Source organism: Malaclemys terrapin, chromosome 19 (assembly GCF_027887155.1).
Source record: "Malaclemys terrapin pileata isolate rMalTer1 chromosome 19, rMalTer1.hap1, whole genome shotgun sequence".
In the NCBI taxonomy this organism is placed as follows: Eukaryota; Metazoa; Chordata; order Testudines; family Emydidae; genus Malaclemys; species Malaclemys terrapin.
The window spans coordinates 16,844,500-16,858,385 of NC_071523.1; the positions used below are offsets into that span (position 1 = coordinate 16,844,500).

The 13,886-nt window shown below is 37.7% G+C and overlaps 2 protein-coding genes across 2 annotated transcripts in view; one reads left to right on the forward strand and one right to left on the reverse strand.

Annotated features, from left to right (window-relative positions):
* CALML6 (calmodulin like 6) overlaps positions 1 to 13,886 on the forward strand; it is a 190,437-nt gene that overhangs the window by 60,728 nt on the left and 115,823 nt on the right. The window contains exon 2 of the mRNA XM_054008949.1: positions 5,903 to 6,013. The gene's annotated coding sequence lies outside the window, so the exon portion shown is untranslated. The remainder of the gene's footprint in view (positions 1 to 5,902; positions 6,014 to 13,886) is intronic.
* GNB1 (G protein subunit beta 1) overlaps positions 1 to 13,886 on the reverse strand; it is an 83,125-nt gene that overhangs the window by 19,142 nt on the left and 50,097 nt on the right. Inside the window, exons 3-6 of the mRNA XM_054008941.1 lie at positions 10,106 to 10,144; positions 8,286 to 8,392; positions 3,052 to 3,115; positions 824 to 986 (exon numbers count right to left, since the gene is read on the reverse strand). Of these exons, the coding sequence (XP_053864916.1) occupies positions 824 to 986; positions 3,052 to 3,115; positions 8,286 to 8,392; positions 10,106 to 10,144 (373 nt within the window). The remainder of the gene's footprint in view (positions 1 to 823; positions 987 to 3,051; positions 3,116 to 8,285; positions 8,393 to 10,105; positions 10,145 to 13,886) is intronic.

Here is a 13,886-nt window from a genome sequence, read left to right on the forward strand (position 1 = left end):
AGCTTTCTAGGATATGGTTTTACAATAAGAGCCCTCTCAAATAAACCAGCACCAACAACGAGGTAAATAAAGACTAATTTAAGACTGCGGACAAAGTGTAAGAAGTTGAGACTCATGTATCTAAGGAAAAATTTTGTCCAATTTTCTGCCACAGTGTTTATTACATATAACAAGAGTTTGATTGTTTTAAAATTTGTATAATGCTGCACTTGGCAACATGTTTTCTGTAAGGGACCATTGTCTCTATTTGGGGAAGCGAGCAATAAAGATTTATGAAGCTGTTAGAAAGATTGGTAAAGCTGTTATATTAATTATTTAGACGTTTAAAGTGTTACAAAAGTTGTAACAAATATAGTGCTTGTGAGCAACAAAAGAACATTTTTTGAAGAAAGATTAAAAACTAAAGATGTATAAACTGGCAAGGTGATAACTATGATTTTGGCTTGGGGAACGGGAAGAGGGAAAGTCACCTATTTGAAAAGTGAACACACAAGGGGGAAAAAAATGTATTTAACCAGGTGCAAAAAGGTATGCACAAAAGCAACAGTATCACACAACGATACTTAACTTTCAGGTTTAATATTAAAGAAAAATTTCTTGAGAGAGACTAGTCTATGGAATAGTCTTTCAAGGGAAGGGATTGAAGCCTCATTGCTTGGGACATTTAAAATAAGACTGGACTGTATGCTATAGGAAACCAGTCCTCTGGCATTGCAGGATTGAGTAGATCACCTAATGGATCTTTTCCATATCTAATGTTCACGATTCATCATGCGTTCAGCTCACAACTACCGGTAGTTTACCCTTCAGAATTGATGCTCACCTGTGTGACCAGCCAGCTCACGGCTGACACGTACATTTCCTTCACGAGTTTTCAGGTTGTAAATGGAACAGATGTTATCAAGACCACCGCAGGCCACATAGTTTCCAGAGGGGGCATATGCACAGGTCATCACCCAAGATGAACGCAGGGGAATGGCATGGACCTGGAGCACAGACAGAATACATAATTTATCTTTAAGTCAATTGATCACAAGAGGTTCTTATTTACATCTTCTCTGTAACTACACTACTCTCTTTTTAAAGGTAGCAGGAGGAAAAATAATGAAAAAGATGAAAAGTCCTTGTACTCCAAGGGCCAACCTTATTTCAGGAATAATTTGCACATTTAACTTATCAAACCAAATAGTGGCTTAATTAAAACTTCAGAGCTGCACTCTAGCAGAGAATCCAGTTTAATCGGTAGCTCTGCTAAAAGTCACAAGAGTTAGTCAATGATTTTATGATTATAGACCAAGCACTATGTTTTAGCTTGAGAAAACACACTGGTGATCAATTTATGGTAGGTAAATTGTTAATTCCAGGATTATATACTAGGAAGGAACAATGAACAGCAAAAAGAGGAGACTTACTTTGCCCCTCCTTTAATCCTGCCTTAAAAAACCCACTTCAACACTTACCAAATAAGTTAGCAAACCAAGGCCTTTCACTATTTAAACAAACTCCCTTTTTGCTCCCCCATGCTGTATACTAGCCTTCACTGAGTAACCATACAGTCTTATTAATGCTAACCCTGTCCTTCCTTCTCTAATCCCAACCTACTGTCTTGTTATTCTTCTTGTTGCACTATGTTTGAAGTAAAGTTTGTAAACTCCTTGAGGGATGGATCATGTTGTTATATGTATTGTGGGGCTCTGTGAAATATCCATGATTTCCTCATATTTCTTGACTACGGATTAGAAAGGTGTTTGTCCCTCTATGCATACAATCTCCATCTATAGCCATTACAAATCCTGTGGGTAATGGGCGTGAAATAAAAGTCCAAATAGCAGAGCAATGCTCCGTGCTAAAAATACAGCCAACTAATTGCAAAACATGCATCTTCTACCGTGAAGCTAATAAAATGCCTCAAGATGGTTGTTCAAATCTCATCAGTAGGATAGAACACATTTACGATCGCATTCTTTGTTATTACTAACATCATGCGCAGCATAATTGCAATGAGCACTGCTTAGCCACAACGTGGCACTAGAATATTTTTAGACAACCTGTTTTCAGCTGTAGACACACTGTTTTCAGGTGTAATCTACTCAACTATTAATCAAAAACTTTCTAGTAATAAAAAGATGCCCTCAAATCTCCTGGATTGGAAAGTCTCTCTTTCACTGAGTGGATCTTGTTTCAGGGGGGATGATGTATTTGTAACTAGAGCACTTGATAAAGAATTCTATTTCTGACTCTACCAAAGACTTCCTGTGTGACCTTAATCAAGTAGCAACATCTCTGTGATTCAGTTTTCCTAATTCTAAAATAGGGATGCAAATCCCTGCTTTCAAGGGACGTTGAGTGTTAATTAAGGTTTTCAAGAGTTTTGAAACCCTAATATGGAAATCACTGTAGAAGTATTTTATTTCCTATTTTGGCATGGTCTTTTTCAATTAAAAAAAGCACTCTAATTTAACTGCCATTTACCTGCTGAAATTTTTTATTTTAAAGTTCTCCACAACCAGTTTTGTAATTATTTACAAGCATTGTTTTTTCACCCTTCATGGAATTTATTATAGCGCTGATAACAGTAGCCCCTGGACACCGACCACAGCCACGGTAACCCTTATTCGTGTCATGTTACTACAGTCAGAAAGAGACCGTCTCTTACCTGCATTCTTGTAATTCTCTGCTTTATTACAGAGCCCAAAGTAGTATGGCTGTGCTTTGTCTCACATAGCACATTTCTGGGAAACGTTTGCTAATTAACTTCTACTCCCACAGCAGCAAAGCAAAAATACACTCACTGAACAATGAAATATTTAGTTTTTTGGAGGCTGGGTAAACACATTTTATAAATAATATATTTATAAATATATATTACACACAGACAGTATTTAGGTCTCTAACCACATTGTTTAAAATCATAATTTTAGAGGTCAGCTGTTAGGCCTAAACTAAGTTTTGGCTGTATCCCTTTAAGAGCCAAGGTAGGTAAACAATATTCCTTTCCCTTGTATTTTCAGTCAAATTTTAATTAAGCAGCAGTAGGTCAATTACTCTCACCTTGTTTGTGGTATAGCTATCCCAGATGATAAGTTTGCCATCCTGGGAGGCACTAACTAGAAGCCTGGAGAGAAAATAAGAACAAACAAACAATCATTGCAGGCAAATAAGAAGAAAACAAAGCCAATTAGTTTCAAATGGAATGTTATCAAAACTACTAAGATGTTTACATGAATGCTTTAAAAGCTACTATATAAAGTACAATGCAACATCAATATTCTCTTAAATAACGTGCCTCATAGAAACAAGAGCAGATGTACTTCATGTTAAGTATTAAATATTACAGCAGTTAACAACAAAACAACTCAATAGTTGTTGCAATGTTATGTGGTTAAATCACACGATAGGGAGTCAGGAGATCTGAGTTCCATGCCTGACTACCATTGACCTTTGGGAAAGTCACCTACCGCTCTATGCCTTCCTTTCCCCACATTTGTAAGATAGGCATGGGTTTTTTGTTTTTGTTTATTATATAAAATAATTCCCACACCCCCCTCTTCCAAAGATAGCAAGAAGTTTACTCTTCTCTGATTGTCAAAAGATTCGGAGAGTGGGGGTTGAGAAAACGCACAAACAGTTATTAGTAAACGCCTATTTTAGCTTGCTTCCCAGTTATTCTCAGAAGTTCATTTTGTTTCCACAGACTTAGTATTGTCTTCTGTAGACCTTCCTTATTAAAGGAGTCTGGGAAGAGGACCTGAGAATTCTTCCTCCCACCCTCCCCAACAGATGATCTACAGATGCACAAATCAGGTGAAGGAGAAGTAGCGAAAATAATCCCTAAACAGCACAGATGTCTCTTGATTCCTTTGAAACCTTGGAAATCACAGTGATAGGCACACTAAAAATAGGCAGACCCAGCTAATTATTTGGACCATTAATAGAAGGCCATCTTCCCAATTTCTATTTATTCTAACACATGGTAAAAAAAGGTTGGTTCAGGATGAAAGCCAATAAATACATAAAAATAAATAAAATCCAGTGTCTGAGTAGAGTTAAAACCCAGGCCAACAGAAAACTTAGTTTACAGAGAAATACTCTTGAGTTGAAGGGTAGAGTGCAGGGAAGGAAGGGGCGGTTCTCTTTTGTTTCCTTTGGGGGGAAAAACAACTCTCTCCCTTCTCAATGGAGACTGACTGAAATACACCATTTTGTCACGGTTGTATTCTTGGTATAGCTTAAAATATGAGCTCTTGTTTCCAGGCTTTTTTTTATTTTTTAAAAGAATAGGTTTTCTGACTCCAAGAACAAAAAAAAATTCAGATTACAGGAACAATCAGACAAAAACAGCTGAGTGTGCCTTTTTCTGTATTAGGGAAGCATATGTAAAATGGAGTTCAGATTTGTAATACTTCATGCTCTGAGTCCTGACCCTACACATTTTCTTTCCGACTTATTACTCGGGCTAAGAGTTTGGCTATTCATCTTAGAAAGTTCAAAGTATTGTGCCAAAGCACCACATCATTTCAATTTCCATCTTAGTATCTGTATGTGCAAACCTAATTCAAGTGAAAAGTCCAACTCTCAACACACAAGTACTGTGTGATAATACCTATCACTAATGTAACAGAACACTGGTCGTTTTCTAACTTTCAAAGCTGCTACGTCACAAAGGCTTCTTAGGATAAAGTGTCATATTATTTATTTTAAACACACACAGTCGTGAGAAGGGTCCACATCTCAAGCCAAGTCTCTCATTTAAAATGCAGTATCTTTAAAAGGAATGTGCCTGGCTATGACAAATCACCTGGCCAAACACACTGCTCTTAGCTTGATATTATATCTTCTATTCACAAATCTGACTACTCTATTTTTCAGATTATGGTGTCAATACAAGAGCTACTTTAACAGTACAGTTACAAACTTTGGGTTAGGGACTTCTTTCATACTGTGTGTACACAATGCCTTACCCTTAATTGGGGCTTCTAAGTGTTTCTACAATACATGCTCAGGGTCTAACTGATTGCCATATTTCGGGTCAGGATGGAATTTTTCCTGAGGTCAGATTGGCACAGACCCTGGGAGTTTTTTGCCTTACTCTGCAGCATAAGGCAGGGTCACTTGCAGGTTTAAACTAGTGTAAATGGCAGATTCTCTGTAACTTGAAATCTTTAAATCATGATTTGAGGACTTCAGTAATTTGGCTAGTGATTATAGGTCTATTACAGGAGTGGGTGGGCAACATTCTGTGGCCTGCAATGTGCAGGAGATCAGACTAGATGATCATGACACTCCTGTCTGATCTTAAAGTCTATGAGAAGGAGCCGTGGCTGCCTTAGGTTACTATACTGTGTACGGGTAAAACATTGTTGCATCACTTGAGTCTGAGTTTTGAACCTTTAATCCAATGTAATGAAAACAACCCCCTGGTTGGCTCCCCAAGATTGAGTTTGCTGATAAATACTACACTTACCTTCAGCAGATAAAAGTATTACCTGATTTAGCTACATATTAAAATGCCATGTCATACACGTTTGAGCCTTCTACTTCCTCAGTGCAGGAACCGTGTATTTGTACAGTACTGAACACTTCACAGTACTGAACTTAATTAAAATTTCATTTAAATGACACTAATTTCAAAAGCTTTGTTTCCAATAGATTCCATTTCAAGTAGCATGCCCTGAAATTTGTTACAAATTTCTTCAAACTAAAACTAACAGGAAAAGGAGACGGAAAGGTCAGGGAAAATTATTTTAGTAATCTCAGGTGTTACTTTCATCTATTTATGATAATACAAACAATTTTCAGACAAAAATGATTTTCAACTTAATTATGTCCTTTCAAATGATAGCATAATCAGTAAAATATTCCTATTGCATAGTAATCTTTTGAATCTCTCCTTTATTGTTAGGGATATCGGCGCCTCCCGAGAAAAGGATAAAGCTGTTTCAGAACTTGGGGGGAGGGATGCATCATGTGTCAACTGTCTCTAGTAAAAACAGCTTCGCCTGGAACTTAAAATGTAAGTATCATTAGTAGTGGTGGCTGTTTCCTACATGACTTTATAAATATGCTAACTGTCAGAGTTATTTCCTGAAAACTGTATAAACAGACTGATTGGAAAAGGAGAAAATGCAGTGGGATGGAGATTGTTTGAAGTCAACTACTCTTTTTAGAAATCTGAATTAATTTAGTGTTCATAAAATGTGGAACTAAAATGCACTGGGTTTAAACTGACAGTGATGTAAGTGCTAAACTGTCTTCAACAATATAGCTCTGCAAAACCACCATCATGGATGTACACTACAAAGATGAGACTACTGTAGATAGGTAGCTTTAAGGCTATATACCTCTTAAGGAGTGCTGATATTATGTTGGTGTGAGATCGCTTCAGCCAGAAGACGTATGTAAAGTCTTGTTCACAAATCTCTTAGGTTGTTGTATAATATATTTGAAATGAAAATTAAAAAAAAAAGCCAACACAATTGTGTTTTTATAAAAGTTACAAAAATATCCACCTGACCACCTTCACTTTTTGAAAGAATGTTAGATAAAAATAGGACAAAACATAGGTCTATGATCTTGATTGTGACATCAGAACTAATTTGGTGTTTCCTCTGGCTGGATAACACAATCCTATTGCTAAAAACGCTTAAGTTACTGCAGGTGGGGGAATGCGCCGGGTCATCACCCACACTAGCCCCATCTCAGCTGGGGCTGCCTCCTACCTGTGTCAGGTGGCTGTAGCTCCCAGCCCTGGCTCCACAGGTGAGTCCCTCCTGACCCAAGTCAGGGAGGTTCCAGCACTCCAGCTGGAGTCTCCGGTTTTTAAATTTTACGAAGTTGGCAACCCTAATTTGCCATATAAAGTGCAATTTGCAACATTGGAAATAAAATGACCAACTAATACAGTACTCCTATGAAATAAAATGAGATTATATAAAACATGAAACTTCAAATGAAACTGTTACACTGTGTTTATTTGTTGCTCTGCCAACCTTGAGCAATTCAGAAACTGAAAATAAAAACAAGTACCGCTCCTTTAAAAATATTTTCCTCTACACCGCCCCTCCCCCCAATGTTACTACACTAAGAACTTTGCTACTCTTGCACTAGGTATACAGTAGAACTTCAGAGTTATGACCACCAGAGTTAGGAACTGACCAGTCAACCACACACTTCATTTGCAACTACGCAGTCAGGCAGCAGCAGACACAAAATAAGCAAATACAGTATAGAACAGTATTAAACAAACTACTAAAATAAATAAAGGGAACATTTAAAAAATATTTTGACAAGATAAGGAAACTGTTTTTGTTATTGCTTCATTTAAATTAAGATGGTTAAAAGCAACATTTTTCTTCTGCATAGTAAAGTTTCAAAGCTATATCAAGTCAATGTTCAGTTGTAAACTTTTGAAAGAACAACCATAATGTTTTGTTGAGAATTATGAACAACCTCCATTCCCAAAGTGTTTGTAACTCTGAGATTCTACTGTATAAACAGACCTAGGATTTTAAGTTACTTAAGAATAGTACTACTTATCAATCTTGTGTAAACAAGCTCTGTACTTAAGACTGAATTAACAAGATCACCTTCATTAGATTAGGCTCCCTTCAGTAATTTCTGTTGATTAGAAATGTACTTGCTATTAGCAGATTAATTCACATATTTACAAGATTAAAAAGAAGCTAATTCACCTATTCCTATGTTGAGGGAATACCATATCTACTCATTTTAAGATGGACAATTCACTGGGGTGCGTGCTTTAAGATTTTTATAAAAATACACATTATAGTTGTCATTTGTCATCAACAGAGATACTGTTAGCATAAATTTTTTAACTGTCTGGAAATCACAGAAGGACTAATATCCTCGAAAAAAATAAGTGCCTATTTTAAAATGCTTCCTCTAAATCACTGACAAAAGTATTTTCAGGCAAGAAGGGGTTGATATTTTGTAACCGAATTTAGATTACGATGTTAAAAATATGGAAATGAAAAAGTGACATTTAGTGTTGCTAAATTCTCTTAGTACCAGAATAGAAGCAAAGGTTATGAAACTTCAAATGAAGTAACCACCCCCACCTGCACCCAAGATCCCTAGCTCTTCAAAAAAAGCTCTGGTATTTTAAAATTCCATTTCTAGCAGAAAGGACTTCAGCTGGATTATAGGCACGACCTGAAATGATGGGACTGAATTTCTAATCATCCTATATGAAAAACCAAATTGAACTTTTCCACAAGAGCTTAATGAAACCCAAAAGATCATCCTTCTGTGCCAGTGACACTCACCTGGAATCAGTCCCCCAGTGCATTGCATAAATTTTAGCCAAGTGCCCCCTCAATGTTCTTCTAGTACGCATCTGAATTCGACCCACTGGATCAATGTTGGCTGTGATCTAAATAGACAAGTTATTATAGACCTTAGATTCTGCATTTGTCTTACTCACAGAATATTCAGATACTTCATTAATGCAGAAACACTTAGAGTAGTCTATTGCAGAAAACCAAAAGGATGCAATGCACATATTTTGAACATGTTCATTGATTTAGACAAACAAATTGATTAAGAAATGTGTTAGTTCTACGCAGTATTTGCTTGGTTATTCTCTTATTTACTATTCTTCCCCAGGCCCAGCTCTTTATCTGAGCATTGAAGGCAAAGCACTAGCTAAATATAATTGCACAATATTCCTCTGGAAAAACATGCATGTTATCCAGGCCCAGTGGGAAACTGCATGCATTAGAAACTCTCAGAACCCTGGGCAGGATTATATTCAGGTTCTATCTTCTGAAGCCTCTAGCTTTAAGATTACTACAATCTTGTGGCAGAAGGTTCCCCCTGCCCCCCACAATAGAGATGCATTCTACAGAATAACACAGCTTTCTGTTTTTAAAGAGAAGGTGGCGTGTTTGTATTTGAGGCTTTAACTGCATCTAACATTTTGAAGATAAACTCCCAATTTAGATCTAGCATAAACTGCCTTTTGAACAGAAGTTTTTCAAAATTATAATATTAATATTTTATCTAACTTTTAAAGGATAAGAGTGTATTCTGGAATGAGTAAGTGAATAGCAAAGTGAGGAAGAAATCAATACGCTGTCATTATACTATTACATTTAATTTCTTTGGCCTGGAGCAAAGCACTGGCTAAAAATGTAGCATATAGCGCATTTCCAGTAATATACTGAATAAACGAACACACATTACAGTGAATCCAAAACAGTTTACAACTCCATTTTATAGATAATGTCTGCATACTTGTCCTGTCTCCACTTAAAAAAATTATTTAGCAAAAGCATTTGAGTAAAGAACTCTGCTTCATTTTGAAAACTGCTAGAACAGATTAATGTTCAAACTAACAGATTGGGACAGATTTAAAATTCCTACACAATGCCCTTCTCTAGTATAAATACAGTAGCTTTTTACAGGCTTTTGCACATGGGAAATATTTTAGATATTAAACTTAGCCCATTTATTTTACATTTATGGGCAACTCTCTTTGAAACATATAAAAATTTCCTAAGTAATTTAAATGCTCAAAGGCGGCCTCTTGCTCATTGCCTCTCACTTGCTTGATGCTACAGTGCTGAAGTTGTAGTACTGCATTTGTAGTATTACTCACTTCCATGGCAACAAACTGACATCAGACACAGGATTTACTCTCAGTTCAAGCAAAAGGGATTAAACTGGGCGGTGAAAGGTAAAATCTGATTCAAAACACATTTGGAACAATAGCTCCTGGCAAAGGCTTCTGTATAAATGGCCTTCCAGGTTGCTCCAATGTGAGGGTCCTTCAAATTATAGATCCATCTGTATAATACTTGTATAAAAAAATCAGGGAAAGGAACTCAGTGACCTACCCAGGAAAGTACTACTTGATCCTATTACAGGCAGTAGTTGGCCATGCATAAGCAGTAGGATCTGTGCGTAATCAAAAAAAAAAAAAAAAAAAAAAAAAAAAATCACACCATGCAAAGAGTGAAAGGAAGCTAATGTTGCCAAGAAAAGACTATAGGAAGAATTAAGATATTGTTTATAATTTATGCACACAACTTTGTGTATTTACATTTTCGCAATTAAAATGTGAGCATCTGAAGTGAGTGCTTACCTGGGCCAGAGTGGCATCTGCACATGCTTTTCTGGCATCCTGTAACAAGGGAAAATTAGAGACAACACATCAGAGACAGCTTAATATGTGTAGAACCATTTATGCTGACTATTCTACAAAAGTTACTCGGCAGCAAAACTACCAGATTTGGGAAAATCTTGCAGTTATGATCACCCCAAGGAGAGAAATTGGAAGAGGAACCTACCAAGCCAGACTTTGTTACCAATGTGTGTCTAGTATTCTTGCTGGAGCCTTTATTTATTGAGAAGATAATTCTAGTATTTAGTGGGCAAGGGTAGGAAGGAATGTTTAGCAGCAAGTTTCAGAATATGATTTCTGGTGTAGTGTGTTATCCCTGAGTACTTACTGTTGACATTCTTTGCATCTTATAATGGATGGCCAAGATGCAGAATGCAAAGTACAGGGGGGAACTTGGACTCAACAGGTGCCTTAAATAGGGGCTATACACAATATATATTTCCAACTCTGTGTAAGGAACCTAAGACAATTTGTTACATAGAGCTAGAAAACACTTCAGAATAAAAAAAAAAAAACTAAAATAGCTTGAAAGTACATTGCTCTTCACCTGGCCAACAAATACTTTAGTCAATGCTTTAGAACATAAGAACGGCCGTACTGGGTCAGACCAAAAGGTCCATCTAGCCCAGTATCCTGTCTACCGACAGTGGCCAATGCCAGGTGTCCCAGAGGGAGTGGACCAACAGGCAATGATCAAGTGATCTCTCTCCTGCCATCCACCTCCATCCTCTGACAAACAGACTAGGGACACCATTCCTTACCCATCCTGGCTAATAGCCATTAATGGACTTAACCACCATGAATTTATCCAGTTCTCTTTTAAATGCTGTTATAGTTTAGTGTTTGATGCTCCATACCTTTTTTTTTTTTTTTTTTAAAACAAGCTGATACTAAAAAAATGCAGGAAGTCTCTTTATTGGCGCCAAACTTTTGTTCTGTTTAAAGAAGTTTAAAATTAATGAAGACAGGAAGACATGACATTAATTTCTTAAGCTAGTTATGTACACAAAAGTCTGGATAACTTTGAGTTGTTCTACAATGGTCATTTATATGGATGAGTCAGCTCAAAAAGAGACTCAGCTATTTTATTCATGTGAAAATTTATGATTGCTTAGGCTTCTCATTGAAAATACTTCCAAGCACATACTAGTAAGCAATGGTGGCGTTTATGATTATTTTAATTAACAATCTGGAAGAGGAAATAAACAGCACATGAATTAAATATGCAGGTTATACAAAACTGGAATAAGTTTCATTCACCAGCCAAAGGACTTAGATTAGAAGCAAAGGCTGTCCAGGCAAATTTGGGCTGTCTATTCAGAAGCATTAGTCACATAGTTCTCTTCCTACATGGCTCTACCGCAATCATACTGGACTACAGCATTCAGTTCTGGGCACCGCATTACTAGTAATATTGAGAAATTGGTAGGAGTTCAAACAAAATTGACCAGGGATTGATTTATAAAGAAAGACTACTGGCTACGTGTAGCTTGGCTAAAAAGGGAGGGAAGGGATATAATATTCTACAGTTATCTGAAAGGTGTAAATACCCTGAATGGAGATAAGTGTAGGAAGGTACAGGGAATTACAATTAAGTAATGGGATTAGGAAAGGGAAATGTTGGCTAAATATGAACTGCTTGTCAGCAAGAGCTATTGGACTGTGGAACGCCCAAGGAAAGGGTTGGAAGCCTCACTTCTGGAGACTTAAAAGTAGAACAGACATAGCATTAGAAAATGTAACCTAAGGAACAATCCTGAAATCAGCCCCAAGGAAATTAAACGAGTACATCTTTTCCATCTTTAAAGTTCTGTAACTGTGTCCATGCAATTTGGCAACAATTTGAGAAGGTTCTTTACTTTATTTGAACTTTCTTCAAAAGCGCGTGCATGCACAGACACAAGGACATGTTTAAATTATATCATAACAGGATTTAATCTTAAATACATATCCACAGTTCTGCTCTTAGTCACTTGATGACAATATTAAACAAAAACTACAGGGAAATAAGTGAACTCTGTCATACTAATAAATCCATGTCTGTTTATATTTGTGCTGCCATGAAGTCTATACTATAATCACAGGATACTTGCATATTTTCATGGTGCAATACAATATATTCCACTTCTCTAAATAAAGGGGAACTTTTACCCAGTACAGCACAAGGTTTCTCATTCATTTTCTGCTCTCAAATTCTGTTTATGGAAAGTTCTATTGATCACACCCTGCAAAGAACAGTTACTTATTCCACAGCAATACTGGGGATCTTCTAGATGTTGTCAGTGTAGAACCTACTGTAGATGTGCATATGCTGTGTGTGCAAGATTGGAATTTTTTGAACAGGCATGTCCCGAAGACAAAGGATAGAACTGCCATGACATTCCCTCAGTTCCTTCTCAATATGAAGCCCCTGGTAGATGAGGACTCTGCAAAGTGGGGACGAAGGGGAGTCATGAAATCCATACTGATAACATCTCAAAGAACCATTCTTTCTTTGAGTAGGCATCAGTGTGGATTCAACTGCAACCAGCATCCCCTCATGATGGCGAGATTGAGGAGTCTTAGCTGTACCAACTGAGCAGCGATTGACTTATTTCTCTCCTGAACGTAGCATCCGACATAGCAGCTGAATCCAAGGCATAGTGTTTGGCAAATGTCACAGGGTTACTCCACATTGCCGTCTTACAGATTTCCAATATTGGCATGTACATGAAACAGTTAGGGCATGTTACTTGTGTTCTGGAGGAGTGAACCTTGATGTTTGGTGGGAGAAATACACTGTCCTCCATTTTGATATTCTTGGTGATGAAGTCACCTGACCTTTAGAATGCCCTGCTATGGCTAGATTGACAGGCTAGTTCAAACTGTTGCCCCATCCATGTAACAAACCAAATTCCTGGATACATTTAGCGTGTGCAAATTCTCTTTTCCCAGTGCTAAACATGGCTTCAGGAAGACAACAGTAAGGTTGACTGATTTAGATGAAATTCTGAGACCACCTTAGGAATGAACCTCAGGTGAGGTCTTCGCACCACCTTGTCCCTCTTGAATATCATATGAGACCATAAGTGCCTGAAGTGCACTCACTCTTCTGGCTGAAGTGATAGCCACTAGGAAAACAAACAGTCTTCAGTGTGTGCTGGTATAAGGAAAATTCTGCGAGAGACTCCAATGGAGACTCAATGAGCCTCTGGAGGATTATAGTGAGGTCTCAGGAGAAGGTTCTCCAACTGCTGCATAAATGATTTTCTCAGAGAGCTATTTCAGGTGGGTTCAGAAGTGCTCAAAACCCGGGGGGGGGGGGGGAGGGGGGAGGAAGGGGTGCAATCCTTCCTCCCCCAAGCAAGTGGAGAAGAGGTAAGAGTGGCTGGAGATTGCCATAGTCCTTTGGCTGATTTCAGGATTTCTTCATTAATTGGGAGGGTGATCCTGACTAGTGTTTTCACGCTCACAATATTAACTAGCTCATGAGACTGTTCTTATATGAACGCAGTCCCAATGTGCAAGGTCTCTGCAATTTGAGTCAGGAGGTCCTTGAAAGCTTTCTGCATGGGGACTGGTGTCACTGCCCTGAAGAGGATTCCTTGGGTGGAAGCCAGGGTCATTGTTGCCTCCCTGTCATTTCCTGCTCCTATGTACTCACATCCAGTTCCAGTGTGGCCTACCATCCATGCCATTAGGCAAGAAGGAATAAGTCAGCAATGGCAAGAAGGAGAATACCTCCTCTTCAAAAGGCAGCACC